Raw genomic sequence first — 18,598 nt, forward strand, 5'->3', positions numbered from 1 at the left:
GGAAACGGGAGTACCCGGAGGGAGGAAACCCACACAAGCCCAGGGAGAATATACAATGGGCTGTAGGGCTGTAGTGGATATCAAACCCCTCAGCGCTGTGAGGCACTAATGCTAACTATTACACCGTCTGTGCTGCCAGTTTGCAAGATCTGAATATTTTCTCATAGAAACCCAAACCTCCCAAGAGTCTAAGACAACTGTTTCCAGAAAACTTTTAACAAACAAGAGAAAAACCTATGCTAGGACACACAGTACAAAACTTGTCCAGAAACTGGATCACTGACAATAACATGTTATGTATGTGATAGAGTGCCTCCCTCAGACAAACCTTTTGTATGGCAAAACAACTTTCAGTATTTCTGCCATTATTTTAGTAAATAGCTTAGGAATGTGGCTATAGGTCTCTATGAGCCTGAGAGGATGGGGTCCCTGGCGTTCTTTGTGAGAACCTTTTTTTATGGCATTATTAAAATGCACCTAGAAATTATGAGTGATAATTGTGTTCTTTCAAAGACACCGCCAACATTTTCTGGGTCTGTTATACCCATTCATACCAAAATCCCAGGTCCGACCTGGGATTTTGAACAGTGGTCAATCCCGGATGAGACCCGGGTCAGACCCCGTTTGCACCGCATCTTGACCCGAGTTATTCCTGGGTTGGCCTTGTTCACACTGAACCCGGGTCTGCCCTGCTAAACTTGTGAGGTCTTTAAAAGTGGGTGGTTACTGCTCCACAGCTGCCAATCAGCTAATTTTAGGCATGACCTTGGTCGGATAACCTCGGTTGGACCATTCACACTGCACCGTTACCTGGGTCATTCCCGTGTCCAACCCTGTTCGCTACCTGGGTTGGGTTCCCGGGTCACTCGACCCAGGTTATTTTTCAAGGACCCTTTCACACCGAGCCTCGACCAGGCAATGTCCCAGGTTTTTTTGGCAGCGTGAAAGGGGTATAACAGAGGTGATAAGAGAATCTGCTTTTTGAAGCGTGATTCTGGGTATAGTAATCCAACACAAATTTTTATGAGCAGACAGAATGTACATGGGGTTTTTCTTATATCATTTTATATAATGGTTTTGAGAATTTTAGTTAATTCCTCACCTTCATGTTTCCCTTTCATCACTCCTGAGAGAGGTAATAGCATTAGGTCGGTCCCTTTTCAACAAATCCGAAAAATGGTCTACCTGATTTATTACTATATTTGTAAAACCTGAATCACCTGGCTGCCACATGTCTATCTCCCTGTTATAATGGGATATTGTTAAAGTGAATTTGTAGTATCTGATAAAAAATATTTTTATTTGAAATGGAAGGTTTCAATTTAAGTATATTATAATCTTGGGGTTTTGAATAAGTCTCCATTTGATGTTTTATAAGTTACTTCATGTAGGAAATGACATCACGACTAAGAACAACTTTGGCAGCCTGCACATATAAAAATGGATCATCCCAATTGTTATTTAAACACAATCGGAGCAACCAGAAAGCATCCTCTGCCTGCTTCCACAATGGTCCAATAAGAGAGCATGAGGAGGAGGGTTCTGCTAAATTGTACCCCATAATGACCCTTCTGAATCCACTACTGATCTAGAAAAGCTAATATATATAGAACATGACAGAAGTGAACCCTTGCTCCAACATGAAAATCCTGCACTTGCCCTGACAGAGCAAACGGATTATTTGGTTTTGTCTTTATGCCACTCACTATTATCACAAACAGCACTTGGAATAGTGGGGGAGATGTACGAAGCCCAGAAGCGGTATCAGCGCACGTTATGTTAGTGCTCCCCCTCTCCGGCCGATGAGATGTTTATACATCTCATCGGTAGTGCTTCCTGCTTCGCCTCGGTAAAGAGGCGAAGCGGGAAGCGTTATAGCGGCACGTTAAGTGCCGCTATAATACATCTACCCCATTATTTGCTATAATTGCTGAAATGTGCAAATCTGTAATACAAAAGCAATAAATCAACAATTCACTAAGTGCCTGATGCAGAGATGGACGCATATAACACAGCCTTTGTATGCAGCAGCTGTGTGATTATATGCTAATGTAGCAAAAGGGGTATTGTGTAAATAGACGCCTCCTGCTGGCTTTTCTGATCTGCTGCTGTGTCCAAGGACGCAGCATCGGATCATCTCAGTGCACATCATTCATTTGAGCAACCCTCAGGTTACTCAGAATGAGAAATTCACGTTGCTGAAGCCAGTGAGGCTGCATCCAAGCATCCACAAAAAAATAGTCGACACAAAAATGGTCGACACATGATTTCTTTCTTTCTTTTTTCTTTTTTTAAGGTTAGGTTTAGGGTCAGGCACTTACCCCAATGGTTTGGGTTAGGCACCAGGAGGGAGGGTTAGTTACTTACCGGAGGGTTAGGCACTAGAAGGGATGGTTAGAGTTAGGCACTTACCCCAACCGTTAGGGTTAGGCACCAGAAGGGAGAGTTAGAGTTAGGCACCAAGGGGAGAGTTAAGGTTAGGGTGAAGATTAGGGCTAGAAAACAAAAAAAAATCACGTGTTGTCAATTTTTTTGTGTCAACATTTTGACATGTCGATCTTTTGTCCCAGTCGACCTATTGACTGTCTAACATCTGGGGCCAAATGTAATAGGGTGAGAGTTTAGAAAATGAGAGAGTTTAGTAGTAAAACTCTCACACTAATACATTGATCGAGTTGTATTTTGGATGAGAGTTTAAATCTTGAGAGTTTTTTGAGTCTGATTATATATATTATATTGGCTGAGTTTAAAAATGTGACTGTTTTCCCTCACATTTTCTAAACTCTGACCCTATTACATTTGGCCCCTGGTGTCTATCTAGACCTTTTTACTGTCTGTCTATCTCTTAATCAACACCCATTCTCTTTACATCTGGGTTTTTAGTATTGTGGTACTGTACTCAGGAGATGGGAAAAAGGTGAAAAAACATAGCATATATTCTCCAAAACCGGAGACGGATACAGATGCTTATTATGGTTACACTAACCTTTAGTAATAATTATGGATCTTTGGACATTCATTTATCTATCCCGACGTCCATCAATGTGATGAAGAATTTATACTATAATTAGCCCATCAATCTGAATCTATAATAATTCCCAATAAATAAAAGGGTCAGGTTAGATAGTGTTGCAAGATCAGATCAAGGGGTACAGTCTCCTGGGGTAAATGGTGCCACTTTTCTTGCAGTAGCTGATTAACAGCACACCAGTCCAGTGCCTTGGTACAGGTATCCGCAGTTAGTTTTAATTTGCAGCACAAAATAATCAAAACAAAAATGAATCCTGGCCTGTCCAGCACTAACTATACATAAGACTCCCTTTCTAAAGGTGCCCACACATATACCGATGTGCTCACGATACGATTTTATGGCCAATTTCCTCATGAACTTTCACGGGAGCTCCCTTGCCGTCGTGATCACGATTTGGGAAAAAAGACACCCAATCTGTCTTACGATCTCACGATCTATCGGATCATACGCATCGTGAGATTGGACATAACAAATCGTGAGTTGAAAAAAAAAATAAAACAGGCTCTTGACTATTGGAGGGAAATTTAAATAGTCATAACAATGGGAGGGGCTAGCTTGGGAGTATAAAAAAAGCAGGCACCCTAAACTCTGTGTACATTCTGCTCTGCTACTAGATGAGGCTAGGTGTATTCCTGCTGAATCCTGTACATTGCTACTGTGCTCTTTGTATTTGGCTTGCCTTATACAAAGTTTATTCTACCTGCAAGTGTGTGCTACCTACCTGCATTCTATCCTGTTTCTGAATTCTGTACTGATGCGTCCCTATCAGTATAAAGTGTTGGTCGCTGAAGCCGGGGTCCGGGAGATTAGGAAGAGGGCCCAGCGAAGAAGGACGAGAGCATGCTAGACCAAGGAGTGGCTGCTACAAAGGGATACCCGCTCTCACATGTCCCTGCTGATAGAGATCAAGGAGAACAACCCAGAGGACTATCGGAACTACCTGCGCATGGATGACGCCAGCTTCCAAGAATTGCTGCATCTGGTGACCCCCCACATCAAGAGACAGGACACAAGGTGGCGGAGGGCAATCCCTGCTGAAGACAGACTGGTGGCTACCCTGAGATACCTGGCTACAGGTAGGTCACTAAAGTTTGGGACACTCATCTCACCTCAGTCCTTGGGCGTCATCATTCCGGAGACCTGCAAAGCCATCGTAAAAGTGCTACAGTACCAGTATTGCAAGGTAAGTTAAAAAAAAACACCACACATTGGTTTCTTGTGCAAAGAAAAATTTTTATATTTATTTTTTACTCAACGTAAAGCAAGAAATTGCCTTCTTTTAGTACAATGTGCACTGACCTGCAGGCAACTGAAAGTGTGCACTAAACTGTGTGCAAAATACTTTATTATTACAACTTTAGAAAAGAACATTATCACCAAATTTTATGAATCCCAATAGGTAGCTGGCTGTATGTGATAGGGTGGGTCAGACGCCAGTTTGAACAGGCCAATACACACATGGCACAAGTACACATTGTGGCCCCGTCTTCCAGCTATGTGTACTTGTGCCATGTGCGTAGTGACCTTGTTCAAATGGCGTCATCACCACCCTATCCCATGCAGCAAGCACCGATTGGAATTCATAAAATTTGGTGACATTAAAAGCAAGTAAAAAAAATAACCAAATTAAATATCACCAAATTTTATGAATCCCAATAGGTAGCTGGCTGTATGTGATAGGGTGGGTCAGACGCCAGATTGAACAGGCCAATACACACATGGCACAAGTACACATTGTGGCCCCGGCTTCCAGCTATGTGTACTTGTGCCATGTGCGTAGTGACCTTGTTCAAATGGCGTCATCACCACTCTATCCCATGCAGCAAGCACCGATTGGAATTCATAAAATTTGGTGATATTACAATATAGAAAAAATTTACATCTCTGTATATTGGGGCGACTCATCTGCTGCATCCAGCAGTGCATTATACAAGGTGGTGCTGGTGCTTGGGGTGCTTGGTGGGGGAGTAATATGTAACTGGGCAGGGGGGGGCGGACATACCTATTTGGGGCAGGGGAAAATAGCATTGGATCTGCAATGTATGTCGAATTTGAGATATTTTTGCTCATACAGCGACTCAAGAGGTTGTAGTTTAACCGTAAAAAATTTCGTTGGATATCTGCATCCAGATTTCTCAATGTGCTGTTCACATGAGCTGTGAAATCATCAATTGCATCTGGGGATTTCTGCAGCAGCCGTTCTGCGTTTTGTAAAAAATGGTCCTCTCGTTCTGTAAAATTCTCCTTTCTGCCTTTTTTTTTCTTTTTTTGGGGTTGTTGCGAAGATGAGGGTCCAGGTGGAACTTGACTTTCCACTTGTGTGCTATTCTCCGGATCACTGTCGCCACCGAGGAGACTGAGGTCCGGTGTTGATGTTAAATCAGGGTCTTGGGTGGGAGTCTATATAGGGAAAAAAGATATAAAAAATATTATAGTCATGTTTTAACATCTTTTTTCCTATTTTACAGTTTCCTAACACCGTGGAGGAGTGGACCAGCATCGCAGAAGATTTTGAACAACGTTGGAATTTCCCTAACTGCGGAGGAGCCATCGATGGGAAACACATCCGTATCAACCCACCTGCCAACACCGGATCATATTACTACAACTACAAAGGATTCTTCAGCACCGTTCTCATGGCAGTGGTGAATGCCAACTACGAATTTCTGTTTGTGGATGTCGGCAAGAATGGGCGTGCTTCAGATGGTGGGTCCTTCAAAAAGACGGCTTTCTACCAGAGACTCGCCAACAAAACCCTCAACCTGCCCTCACTGGACCAGACAAAGCACGGCCTAAATTACGTTTTCGTTGCAGATGAGGCTTTTGCATTACATGAACATGTGATGAAGCCATTTGCACACTGGGGCCTGACTATAGAGAAAAGGATATACAACTACCGTCTATCCCGGGCACGGCGCATTGTGGAAAATGCGTTTGGAATAATGAGCAACCGCTTCCGCATTTTCCACACCACCATCAATCTACATGTGGAGAAGATAGACTGGGTCGTGATGGCGTGCTGTGTGCTGCACAACTTTCTGCGAAGAAAATGTACTCAACGAGGACCAGTCCCAGCTAGACCAGAAGATGTAGGACCCCTGGAGGACATTGGACATTTGACATCTGTGTCTGCACCAACAACTACAACAACATCCACCGCACGTGCCAAAGAAGTGAGGGAGGAGTACATGACCTATTTCAATGGACCAGGTGCTGTACCATGGCAGGAGGACTGTCTGTGAACTACTGACTAAATTGGACATTTGGGATTTAACAACAAAAACATTAAGGATTTTGGTTTAAACTGTGTCACTACTTACCAAGACTTCTGCAACCTCCTCATCTCCCTCACGCTCCGACATCAAGATGATTGATTCCCTTTGAGGCTCTTGTTCACTGATGAATGACATAATTTGGTAGTACCACAGCGCAGGAGTATATATTTCATCTGTAGCCGCTCCTGATTTTTTGGAGTCATCCACTGTCTTTTTTTCTTTGATGTATACTGTCCTGAGATTTTGTATCTTTTGCCGTACAGTTTTCAGGTCTGCATCAGATATGTATTTTTTTGTATACACCAACAGTTCCTCGAGTGCGGCCAACTTCTGCGACTTATTGTGGCACTTCCGAGAACTGATCTTCCACAGACAGTCTTTCGAGTGCAGGATTTCAATGAATCCTGTAACGAATTCACGTTCTGAATCCATGGACATTATCTATGAATAAGAAAAAAAAGGACATTTAAATATTTGTGTATATAGTTTTGTAAAATGTAATGTTGTTATAGTTCACATTTTTAATGTTTTAATATTTTCTTTTTTACAGGTTTTTAAAGGTTTGTTATGGTATTCTAATCATGTTTTCTTTTACAGGAATGTTATGTGTTTATTGCTTGGTAATATAATGTTTTTCTTTGACAGTATGGGTTTTCCACCTTTGGGCCTGTCGTTGTGGTAGAACTACAGATCCCAGGATGCCCTAAAAACTGTTTCAAAGGTGGGTGGCAGGTCATCCTGGGATCTGTAGTTCCACAACAGCTGGAGACCGAAAGGTAGAAGACCCCCAGCTTGAAATAATGTGTGTTTTTAAATGTAATGTATGGTGTTTTTTTGTAAAAAACATGTTTATTTATTTATTTGAGGTATTACACACATTGGTGGGCAGTGGGGGAGCTTAATGCATGACCCAGCCACCGCCCGCCTCAATACGGCGGGCGGTGGCTGGGTCATGCATTTATTGCCTGGGGGAACACATTGGTGGGCAGTGGGGGAGCTTAATGCATGACCCAGCCACCGCCCGCCTCAATACGGCGGGCGGTGGCTGGGTCATGCATTTATTGCCTGGGGGCACACATTGGTGGGCAGTGGGGGAGCTTAATGCATGACCCAGCCACCGCCCGCCTCAATACAGAGGGCGGTGGCTCGGTCATGCATTTATTGCCTGGGGGCACACATTGGTGGGCAGTGGGGGAGCTTAATGCATGACCCAGCCACCGCCCACCTCAATACGGCGGGCGGTGGCTGGGTCATGCATTTATTGCCTGGGGGCACACATTGGTGGGCAGTGGGGGAGCTTAATGCATGACCCAGCCACCGCCCGCCTCAATACGGCGGGCGGTGGCTGAGTCATGCATTTATTGCCTGGGGGCACACATTGGTGGGCAGTGGGGAGCACAAATTTGTGGTCAGTGTGGTTGTATTTAAACTGTACCAATACTCACCAAAAATTGTCCAAAACAAGACTTCAGTGTGCAGGCTCCTCAATGTGCGACTGTCTTGCTCCATACACGATGCTGCACAAGATGGCGATGGGGCGTGTCCAGGCTTCTGTCAGTCAAATTCCGCATTGTGTGATGAATCGTACGATTCATCGTGAGGAAAAAAACCCTCACGATCGGCGTCCATCGGGTTCATGGTTGGCTAATCTGCCCTACAGCACGGCAGATCAGAAGATGCGATATACGACGAGCGGGGACGCGCATTGACATCGTGCTCGTGAGTATAAACTCACGATTTGTACTTTTTTTACCCGATTCGTCGTCACGATTCGTCGAAATCGGCCAAATCATGTAAAATGTCGCTATGTGTGTGGGCACCTTAAGAGTGGGGGGACGTAAAGTCCAACTCACACAAAACAGCATTAAAATACAGCACTTACATGAAGTCATAGCACTGTCAGAATGCCTAGAGAAACTGATACATCTTTTATGGACCTCTCACAGATGGTCTGGCAATTAAGGTTACTCATTACCTGGATTATTACCACACAGAAGTTAATAACCTGGGACATACAGTATATACATTCTATCAACAACTTCCCCAGTGCTTTTGTCACAATAGAGAAATTAAAATAGAGCTTTATTAGGGAAATTAAATAGTGTACATTTTTTCCAATACAAACATGGTTGTTTTAAGCAATACTAGCGACGCGCCTTTGCACTGGAGCAATTTTAATTTACGGCGATAGTCTTTTTTAACCAAGGTCCTATAAGATTGCCTTGTAGATGACCTTAGTCTTTTTTCCTCCAGACGTCAACACGAAAAGATTTAGGGCCTGATTCAGACCCAGACGCTAAGTTGCGCTCGCTCTGAGCGATGGTCGCCTGTCTGCGCATGCATATAAGTCGCAGTGCGCGTGCGCAAACTAGTATGAGCGATCAGATTTTGCTTGCTCACCCTGAAAAGACTGCCCAGTGTAATGAGTGACAGATAGCGCCATTTATGGGTGGTAACAGGGGAAGGTGCTTGTGAACGGGGGAGTGGTGTTGCAAACACAGGCGTGTCTGACCGTCAGAACGGAGTTTAATGGGTGTACATAATTAGCAAAGTAGCGTCATTGAACACGTCACTTGGTTGTTTTTTACCCTGAACTGCTCGCAATGCTTGCGGGAGGGTAAAGTCTACCTCAAGCGCTGCGAGCAGCTCCGATGGCTCTCGATGTTACCGATTAATCCTTCAAATACCGGAGGATGATGTGTATTGTGAGTGGCAAGGGGGAGTCTTTATACACTAGTGAGCGCTTATTGCCGGGGCACGCTAAGACATAGAGGGCATCCTTACGAGACGCAGTGCAAGCGATTCATTTAAATATCCGGCCCCTTTTTGCCAGCGAGTGGCCGCAATTTACGAGCGGACCTGAATCAGGCCCTTAGTTTTGATGTGACACGCAAACGTTCCACATAAAGTTGTCTATGAGCAAAACAGTCTCCAGCTAGGTCAACTCCAGCCATGTTAAGTATTTGTCCTTGTGCTTTATTTATTGTCAGAGCCGGCCCTAGCCAAATTAGTGCCCTAGGCAAGATTTTAGGTTGTGACCCCCCCCTCCCATCCAGCTGAGATCATGAAAAGGGGTGTGGCCTCATGAATTTTGGCTGGGGACACATATCACAGCACCTATCACATCACCCCTCACACCTCTACCAGAACAGATCACAGAAAACCCTCTTCCATAACTGTGTCAGCACCCTCACCCAGCACACGGCCCTCGCCCAGCATCCCCTTCTCCTAGCACAGCATAGATCACAGCACCTATCACCCCTCTCCCAGCACAGCACGGTGGTACTCCTCACCTGACCCAGCAACCCTATCTCAGCACAGCACACCCCTCACCCAGCACACCAATCCTCACCCAGCACAGCATGGTGTCAGCATCCACTCTCACCCAGCTCCCCTATCCCAGCAGAGAACCCCTCTTCCAGCAGTGAGCACCACAGTACCCCAGCCCTCTCCCTGTTCCAGACTTACTTTACTTGAGTGCAGCCTGCTGAGCCGCACGACTCAAGGAACAGCAAGCCGCAGGCGATGGACACATTTTTTGCCCAGTTTAGGCTGGCAGGCCGCAGCTTTGTGTAATGATTGCTGGAGGCAGAGCTGTAAGGTGTGACTCACTACTCCGTGCTCCACAAAGGTCCCTTGGAGGAGCTGCTGTGAGCGCAGCAGCCCTCCCACGGCCACTTAGTTATAGTTCTGAATGAGCAAAAGTTCATTCTGACAGGGGTAGCGGCTGCTGCCGGCCGCGTCCTGGCACGTGCTGTCCCAGAGGTTGGCCTGGCTCTAACCACTAGCTGCTGTCCAGGTGCCCCACCCCCAAACCCGCTCACTACTTGTTACTGCCGGGCCCAGTCAGAGCTGTCAGCTGAGCTCCAATCGTGGATTCTGAGTAGCGGCAGTAGCAGATGTCAAAGTCTCTGCCCAGTCGGCAGCAGGTGCCCCGGCCATGCCTGCCCCAAACCTCCGCCGGCCCTAGGTGGACTTGGATGTCCCTAGGCCAGGGGTGGGGAACCTTTTTTCTGCAGAGGGCCATTTTGATATATATATATATATATATATATATATATATAAACATTATTCGGGGGCCTGGTGCAAGCCATGCCCCCTCCATGTGACATCACATGGAGGCGGGGCCACTATCGCCAGAGATTACAGCAATGCTCCGGGGAGCTGTAAGGGGAGCGGTGTGACTATCTGAAGCATCCTAAGGACACTCCAGGCGACACTGCTGCATAGAGTCTTGAGGTTCCCCATCCCTACCCTAGGCAATCCATATGCCATAGTGTAACATTGGGTATAGAAATGAGGACTCCAGACAGGCAGGTACTTGGTAAAGCAGTGTCTTTAATGGCAGCAGACACTGCACTTTAGCATACGTGAGCATAACATACATAAACAAATAAAGCAAATGTCCCAGCACTCCTCGTGCTTAGTAGTCAGCAGTGGCTTGCAGCCACAAATGCCCATACTCTCCCAGCATAGCCCTTTCCCTGGCACTACAACACTATGTCCTACAACCTGGCCACTAGTCAGCATCATGGCTCAGAGCATGACTCTTCCTCTGCTGCTCAGTGATGAGTTGCAGTTGGGCCTTTGCAACTCAGAAAACCCGGAGTTCCAAACTACTATTGCAGCTACAGAATGTGCTGGTCTTGTTTTCCATGATCCCACCAGAATGTGGGCAATTCAAGTGAGAGACAACCCCTCTCGCCACACATCCCCCCCTTTTGCTTTTCCAAGCTAGGGGAAGCACACATATTCCTTGGTGATGGCTAGCACCCTTTAGTCTTCTTCTTGCGGACCCTGGGTTGTACTTTTTCCTGCCACTCCATGGACAAAGTATCTCTCAAAGAGCCAGTGCGATATCCAAGTGGGCTAGTGAGAAGTACAGGGTCCGGAATTTCTTCTTTCCAGGGTTTGAGCAAGTTGACATGGTATATCTGCTCTGAATGTCTCCTTCCTGACACAGTAAATTACCAGTCCTACAGGTTCCACCACTTCGTAGGGTCCATGCCAATGGGCAAAGAACTTGCTCTCTTGTGTTGGTACTATGAGTAAAACTTTGTCCCTTGGACGAAACTTGCACAGAAACATCATAGGCTTGTTTCTGCTGACTTTGAGCCTCTATAAGATTTTCTCGGACAATTGGACCTATTTTATACAGTCGTTCATATAGTGTTCTAACAAATTCCACTACATTTGGTCCCTACACCTTCTGCTGTTCCCAGCCTTCTTTTAAAATATCCAGAATGCCTCTAAGCTGTTTTCCAAAAAGAAGCTTGTAAGGGCTGAACCCGGTTGAGGACTGGGGTAGATCACGTATAGCAAACATGAGGTAAGGGAGCACTTCATCCCATTCCCATTTACTATCTAAGACAGCTTGGCAGATCATAGACTTCAGGGTCTTATTGAACCTTTCCATCAACCCATCCGTCTGTGGGTGGTAAACTGAGGTATGCAGACATACTATTCCTAGCTTCTTACATACAGTAGCTGTGCCATTACTTGGGACATGAATGGGGTCCCTTGATCAGTAAGGATTTCTTTAGGGAATCCGAGACAAGAAAAGAACATTAATTCTTTGGTAGTCGTTTCTATATTTTGTAAGGGTATCGCTTCTGGATAGCAGGTGGCCTAATCCAGGATTACTGACATATTGGTTCCCCCGCTTTGATTTTTCCAGTGGACCAATGAGATCCATTGCAATGCAGTCAAATGGTACCCCAACAATAGGGACTGGCACTAGTTGTGCTCTTAAATGAGGGAATGGGCTGGTCTTCTCACACCCGGGACACCGTTGGCAGAATCTTTTTACCTTAGCTGTGATTCCTGGCCAAAAGAATCAGAGCAGAATACGTTCCAGTGTTTTATCTTCACCAAGATGACCTCCCCAAAGATTGGTATGAGCGGCTCGCAACACTAGTGGTATATGCACCCTGGGCACCAACAACTGCTCAATCTTCTTCCCTTGCTCCACTTTGACTCTCAGCTTTAAGGACAAAATATGGAGTGCCCTTCGGTGGGTAGGCAGTTTTTACGTCGCCATTAATGTCTATGACACTAGCCATGACATTCCCGAGGGCAACATCGTTTTGTTGATCTCGGGCAAAACTTAGGTCTATGTCAGCCGGCACCATATAACAATCCACACTGGGGCTATCCTCACTTAATATTGGTGAGTCAGACGTTCCTCCTCCAAAGAGGACTGTCCGTTCTTTTCCGTGGTAGGGCCTTGGAGACTTTACATTGGCGTTGTCTCTGTTGTTCCTTTACGAGCTCATCAAATCCTGGGAAATTGCATCCCAATATGATAGGATAGGGGAGCTTAGGACCACCTCACACTGCAAAAGCTTTGTTTTTCTGGGACAGTCCCGCCATACATGACCTGGCTCTCTGCACTCATAGCAAATGACCCTGGCATCTCCAGCGATGTTTTCCTTGAGGAGGGGTGACAGTCAGGGTCACAGGCCAATGGGGTGCCATCTTAATGGGTCATCCACTCCCTGGTTTCTTTTCATTTTTGTAATATTTCCGGCGGTCTCATATCGCTCCAATACTGTAATTAATTCCTCTAAACTCTGAGGATCAGCATGAATGACCCAGCTTTGCATATTCCACCCTAGGATTCTTATATACTGGTCAACAACCACCGTCTCTACAATCTGAGCAGCAGTGCATTCTTTTGGCTGAAGCCAACTTTGCCCCTGTCTGGCGAGTTCTGCAACTTGCTTCCGAATAGGAACCCCTGGTAGTAGGGCCCATGGAAGTGCTGCGCCTTCCCAGAAGGAGTGAGACCTGACCTGGCCAGAATGGCACTTTTGACTAGGTCATATTTCTCCACATAAGCAGAGGACTAATCAGCATAGGCTTTCTGAGCCTCACCAGTGAAATAGGGGTCAAGTCTATCAGCCGAAGTGTCTGCTGGCCACCCTTTCAAATATCAGCAAATACGCCTCTGGGTCATCTTAGGCAGACATTTTCTTTAAATGCCCAGCACTTGTCATACCCACTGACTGGGTGAGCACCTGCAATATTTGTTCCTCTGTCTTTTGATGAGAGGCCAACAAAGTTGCTATAGTATGAAAAACTTCCTCCATTTTTACAGTGGGAGGTGTATACACAAGTCTGGGAGCTTTTAGATAACAAGCCAGTTTATACAAATAAATATATCTATTTCAGCAAAGCAACTGTTATTCAAGTTTAACACAGAAAAAGAAGACACTGTTTTTTTTCCAGAAATGCAGAGGTTAAACAAAACAGGAAAACATTTTTTTTTTTCTCTTTCAGCACTGCAGTGCTTAATTAAGCCTCAGTACGTGAGCCTTGCTAAACAACAGGTGAAATTAATAACACAGCATGAACACTAGCTGGTGAACACACTAATCAGCATTTTGATGCACCTTAGTAAAAAAAAAGCAACTTTTTTTTTTCAATACACACACAAAACAGACTTTTTTTTTTACAGTGCAAAGCAGGTTACAGTGTCCTTAATATAACTGCGTTTTTTCTGGTTCACCAACCATACTCACACCGACCATTCTGCCTTGTCATATCCTTTGCTACGCCATAGGCGTCTAGCGATTGCGCTGTGACACACTGAGCTCCCCCTCCGCTATCCACATCCCACACTATACAGTGCTCCCATTCCCCCATCCACTTTGCTCCCCTTCCCCCATCCACATCCCAGACGCTGCTCCCCTTCCCCTAGCTACATTAACACAGGGCTCCCATTCCCCTAGCTACATTAACACAGGGCTCCCCTTCCCCTAGTTACATTAACACAGGGCTCACCTTCCCCGAGCTATATTAACACAGGGCTCACCTTCCCCGAGCTATATTAACACAGGGCTCCCCTTCCCCTGGCTACATTAAGACAGGGCTCCCATTCCTCTTTCAAGTGTTTCCACATCTATCATAGGGCTACTCTTCCCCCTTGTGTTCTCATTCCCCTCCTCCTAATACTACAGCAAAGCATAAAATAACCCCACACCCTCTGGCAGCTCCCCTCACTGTACTGCACTTATGGGGGGCATCCACTAGACGATTTTATCCCTGTCCAACCTCTTAACGATTTTGCCTTGAAGTTTCCCTTGAAATATGACCTTCCACTCTGAACAATATGCAAAAGATTTGCAAAAGATTTGCAAACGATTTGCAAAAGATCTAACAATAAACTATGTTGTTTTAATCACTGATTGAGAGCTTTCAGCTATAGTGGGCAGACAGTGGTTCATCGTTTGATCGTTCAGCGTGAACGATGTGTAAACGATGTGTAAACGATTTGTAAGCAATCAAGTGAAATTGACCTGCATGTTCAGTCGATGGAGGAGACGATCAAACGACCAGCGGGAGCGCGCATCATACATCGTTAGAAACAATTACTGCACGATTTGCAAACGATGTTCAAACGATGTTTGAACGATTATCGAACGATTATCAAACGATTTTATCATTATCGTTCAATCGTTCAACTTTATCGTCTAGTGGATACCCCCCTTTACCTTTTACTTTCACTTCAACTCACGGGCCGGTAGCTGCTGCTGCTGGGAGAGGCTGAGTACTGAGTTGGGGGCAGGGCTGCTTGATGATGACTCGTCGGACCACTGACTGAGAGATCTGAGGAGTCATCAAGTTGCCCCACCCCACCTCAGTGCTGGTCAGCCTCACCAACGGAGTGTCTTATTAAAGACATTAATGCTGGTGCCGGGCAGTTCCAGGAGGGTAATGGCGGCAGACAAGGATAGTAATAACAGCTATAGAGGACGATCACCCCTCCTCCCTCCCTCTCCTGGATCCACTACTGCCTCTTGCTGCCACAGTCCCTGAAGGAACAACCGCTCACATGTCCTCCCTGCAGCGACACTCAGGGGTGACCCTGGAGGGAGGGGACTCAGTGGCGCCCTCTAGGGGCCAGCGCTCCGGGCGATGGCCTTGTTAGCCCGCCACTAGAACCATGCCTGTCTGCCCAAAGCTGATTTCCCATATCTGCCTGCTCTTCTGTATATCTGCATTCCCATCCTATAGCTATGCTGCCATATCTGCACCCGCCGCATGGCTGCGCTCCCATATTTGTCCCTCTCCCCATTGCTGCTTACCCATATCTGTCATGCTGCCACATGGCAGCATTCCCTGCCCGTCTCAAAGTGAGTCTCCCCGGATCTGTAATGTCTGTCAGAGGGGCCCATTTATCATTGAATATTTGAGGTAAAATCCCCAAAAACACCAGTTTTCAGGGGTCTACCTCAAATATTACGTATCCCCCTGATGTATTAAGGAGGGACGGCAGCAAGTATCTCCGATACCTGCTTTGATCCCTCCATTACCGCAGGCTGCCGCATTCCCCAAAAGTTTCTATGGGGGATTCGATGTTGTCAGATGTACCAATATCCAGAATGCGAGGCAGTCCAGATATTGGCCCTGGAATGCGAGGCAGTCCAGATATTGGCCCCTGCAGCTAACGCAATTGCCCCGCAGCGTTAGCCGCTGTAGCCTATATACCACCGCATAATCAGCTAGCGGAGGGTTCCCTCCCCCGGCAATGGTCACCAGTCAGCGTGACTTCGTATGCGCAGCAGTCATGGCATTGGCCGGCAGCTCTCCTTTCGGAGTCCATGTCCCTGCATGCCCCAGATTATACATCCGGACGAAATGATCGCATATTGCAATGTGATCATGGGCGATACTGACATGCCCTGATCGCATTGCAAATGCGATTATTAATAAATGGGGGCCAGAGTATCATTCCTGCACAGCAGGAGCAGTAGAGATTTGTTTGTCAGCGGCAGCACTGGGCTCTAAAGCTAAGGGCCTGATTCAGAGGAGTATGGGCAGGAGCATCGGTCAACAGTGCATACACACTTCACTTTTTGTCCGATATTGTACCATCGAATCAAATCTGATGAAAATTAAACTGCACATAAAGCCTGATCTGCAGATGCTACAGTACCTGTTTTCTTCTGATAAATCATAATCGAAGGTGTGTACACACTCCTAAGATATTGCATAAACGGGTCAGGAATCGAAAGAATGGCTTGACGATTATATAGGTGTATGTGCTCTAATTACTGCAAGTGATAAGTAATGCAGGTTATCTTATACTTGTTTTTTTTATGGGTACTGTAGTATTCTAGAATTATGCAGCTTGACCCCCTTATAATGTCATCTTTATATTACGTTAGCCATTGTAGCCTATAGGCAACTTTTGCATGGGTTAATGCTGGAGAGGGATATTTGATTCCCTCGCCGGCAGCGTAGAATTGCACATATGTGGCCCATTAGGCAAGCTGAATCCAAACCCAGCAGTAAAGCCATAACACCTTACCAATATCTGTCTGCAGGACAGGCTCTTATTGGAGTCACTGTCCCAGTGTTTGTCCCTTAATAAATATCCCTATATGCCCATACAATTTGCTATGCAGTGGTAAAGAATTATCATTTTTGGGCTGTAGCCCCATTTTTAATAAATATACAGCTATTGCTGTTCCCACAGTACAACCAATTGTCTGATTTAGTTGCAATGTTTTAGTACAGTGTTAGCAAATAACCCTATTTAGCTCTGAAATATGTATTGTGACAGTTTCCAGGAATGTTATTTAATTTTCTGTTAAACTGACTTTTTTATTTAAACAAAAATTATTTTTAATGATTCTGGGATCTCTCATTGTGCGGTGCAATTTACTAAGAAATGTTTTCAATATTTGTGCTCCTTGTCAAACTGGTTAAACTGTTATAAATCATGATAAATATTATTAAAATGGTAAGGTAAAAGTTTAATGGGGAATTAGTTCCCATACGATTGATCCTAGTTCCCCTTCAGCTACAGGACCCGGACATGACGTGGGGTGAGGGCGGAAGTGCGGTTCCATGCCCTGACAGTGCTGTAATTTTGTCTCAACTGTAGTATCTTGCCACCAATAGTAGAAAATTGTACCCTTACTCGCCACGCTTTAGGCATGGTGGCTCGCTTCGCTCGCCACAGGTTACTATTCCCACTCTATGTCCATGTGGATAGTAGCTGATGGGGATTTAGTCTGCATCCCGACGTGCAGGTTGCCGACGGTCGATATACCAGCGCCGGAATCCCGGCTCCAGGATGCCGACCGCCGGTATCCCGAAGGTAAGTATTGGGGGTTAAAGGAGGATTAGGTTTAAGGTTAGTGGTTAGGTTTAGGGTTAGGCACTGAGGGGGAGGGTTAGGTTTAGGGTGCGGGGAGGGGGAGGTTAGGTTTAGGTACTAGGGGGAAGGTTAGGGTTAAGCACCAAAAAGAGAGGGTTAGGCTTAGGGTAGAGAGAACGAGGAGGGTCAGTATACCGACCACCAACTGTCTGTATGTTAACCCTGTCAGGATCCCGGCGTCGGGATTATGACTGCCTGGATCCCAACTGCCGGCAACCCATACCCAACCCTAACTGATGACGTCCGGGTCCTGTAGCTGAATGGGATCTAGCTGCAACGATTCCCATATGCGTGTAGGGAAATCACAATGTGACTTCATATGATGACTGGCTTTCTGAATATGTGCCACAACTTTTTTTTTGTGCAATTTACATAAGAGTTTGGATTAACATTTAAAATGAGAGATCTGATACATACACAATATTATTTCTATTTGCTGGAGTACAATGGGTTGATATGGCCCCACAAACACTTAAATAAAGGGCCTTAAAATGTGTTTTATAGACCTATAAAACGTTCCTTTGTCTGGCCCTAAGCAGTGGAGCAGAGGTGAGGATTAGCATTGTCAGTAGGGCCGGCAATGATGCCGATGACCTGTGGGAGGCGCCTGCTCACCAGCTTTATATCGGCTCTCTGTGCGCTTCTCCCATATGAAGCGGCAGCACAGTATCTCCGTTTAGCTTTTGACCACTCAAGTACTCCGGAGAGCACGTCCTGTTACCTCTCTCCACAGGCACCCAGGCAGGAATGGTCATCCCAGGACAGGGCCGGCTCAGCAGTGTTATCTGACAGAGACTATAAGGGAGAGGAGCTGTGGGATCACTGTGTATGCGGCACACCTGGGTTCATGGAGCAGAGAATACTCATCATATTGGGACTTCTGGTCACGTCTAACACAGGTAATTAATACCCTGTACTCAGGGGTACTTTCACCATGTACCCCTCACCCAAGCACGGCAGAGATAGGAGAAAGGTAGCTGTGGTAAAACTGCAAGTCCAAGCACGCAAAGACAGCCTGTAGTGATGTCTCGGCTAGGCGAGTGCACGTGTTAATTCATTTTTGGACAGGCATACTTTTATGTTAGGTGTCACATCTCATATCCAGGCCTGTATATGTCTCAT

General features: G+C 45.8%; 1 protein-coding gene across 2 annotated transcripts in view; it reads left to right on the forward strand.

Moving 5' to 3' along the window:
* Positions 1–18,143: 18,143 nt before the first annotated feature.
* EDN3 (endothelin 3) overlaps positions 18,144–18,598 on the forward strand; it is a 160,743-nt gene continuing 160,288 nt past the window's right edge. For both annotated transcript variants that reach the window (XM_088442542.1, XM_088442547.1), the window contains exon 1: positions 18,144–18,375. In XM_088442542.1, the coding sequence (XP_088298668.1) occupies positions 18,324–18,375 (52 nt within the window). In that variant the 5' untranslated portion in view covers positions 18,144–18,323. The remainder of the gene's footprint in view (positions 18,376–18,598) is intronic.

The sequence above is a fragment of the Taudactylus pleione genome, unplaced genomic scaffold (assembly GCF_031769625.1).
Source record: "Taudactylus pleione unplaced genomic scaffold, aTauple2 ptg000018l, whole genome shotgun sequence".
NCBI lineage: Eukaryota > Metazoa > Chordata > Amphibia > Anura > Myobatrachidae > Taudactylus > Taudactylus pleione.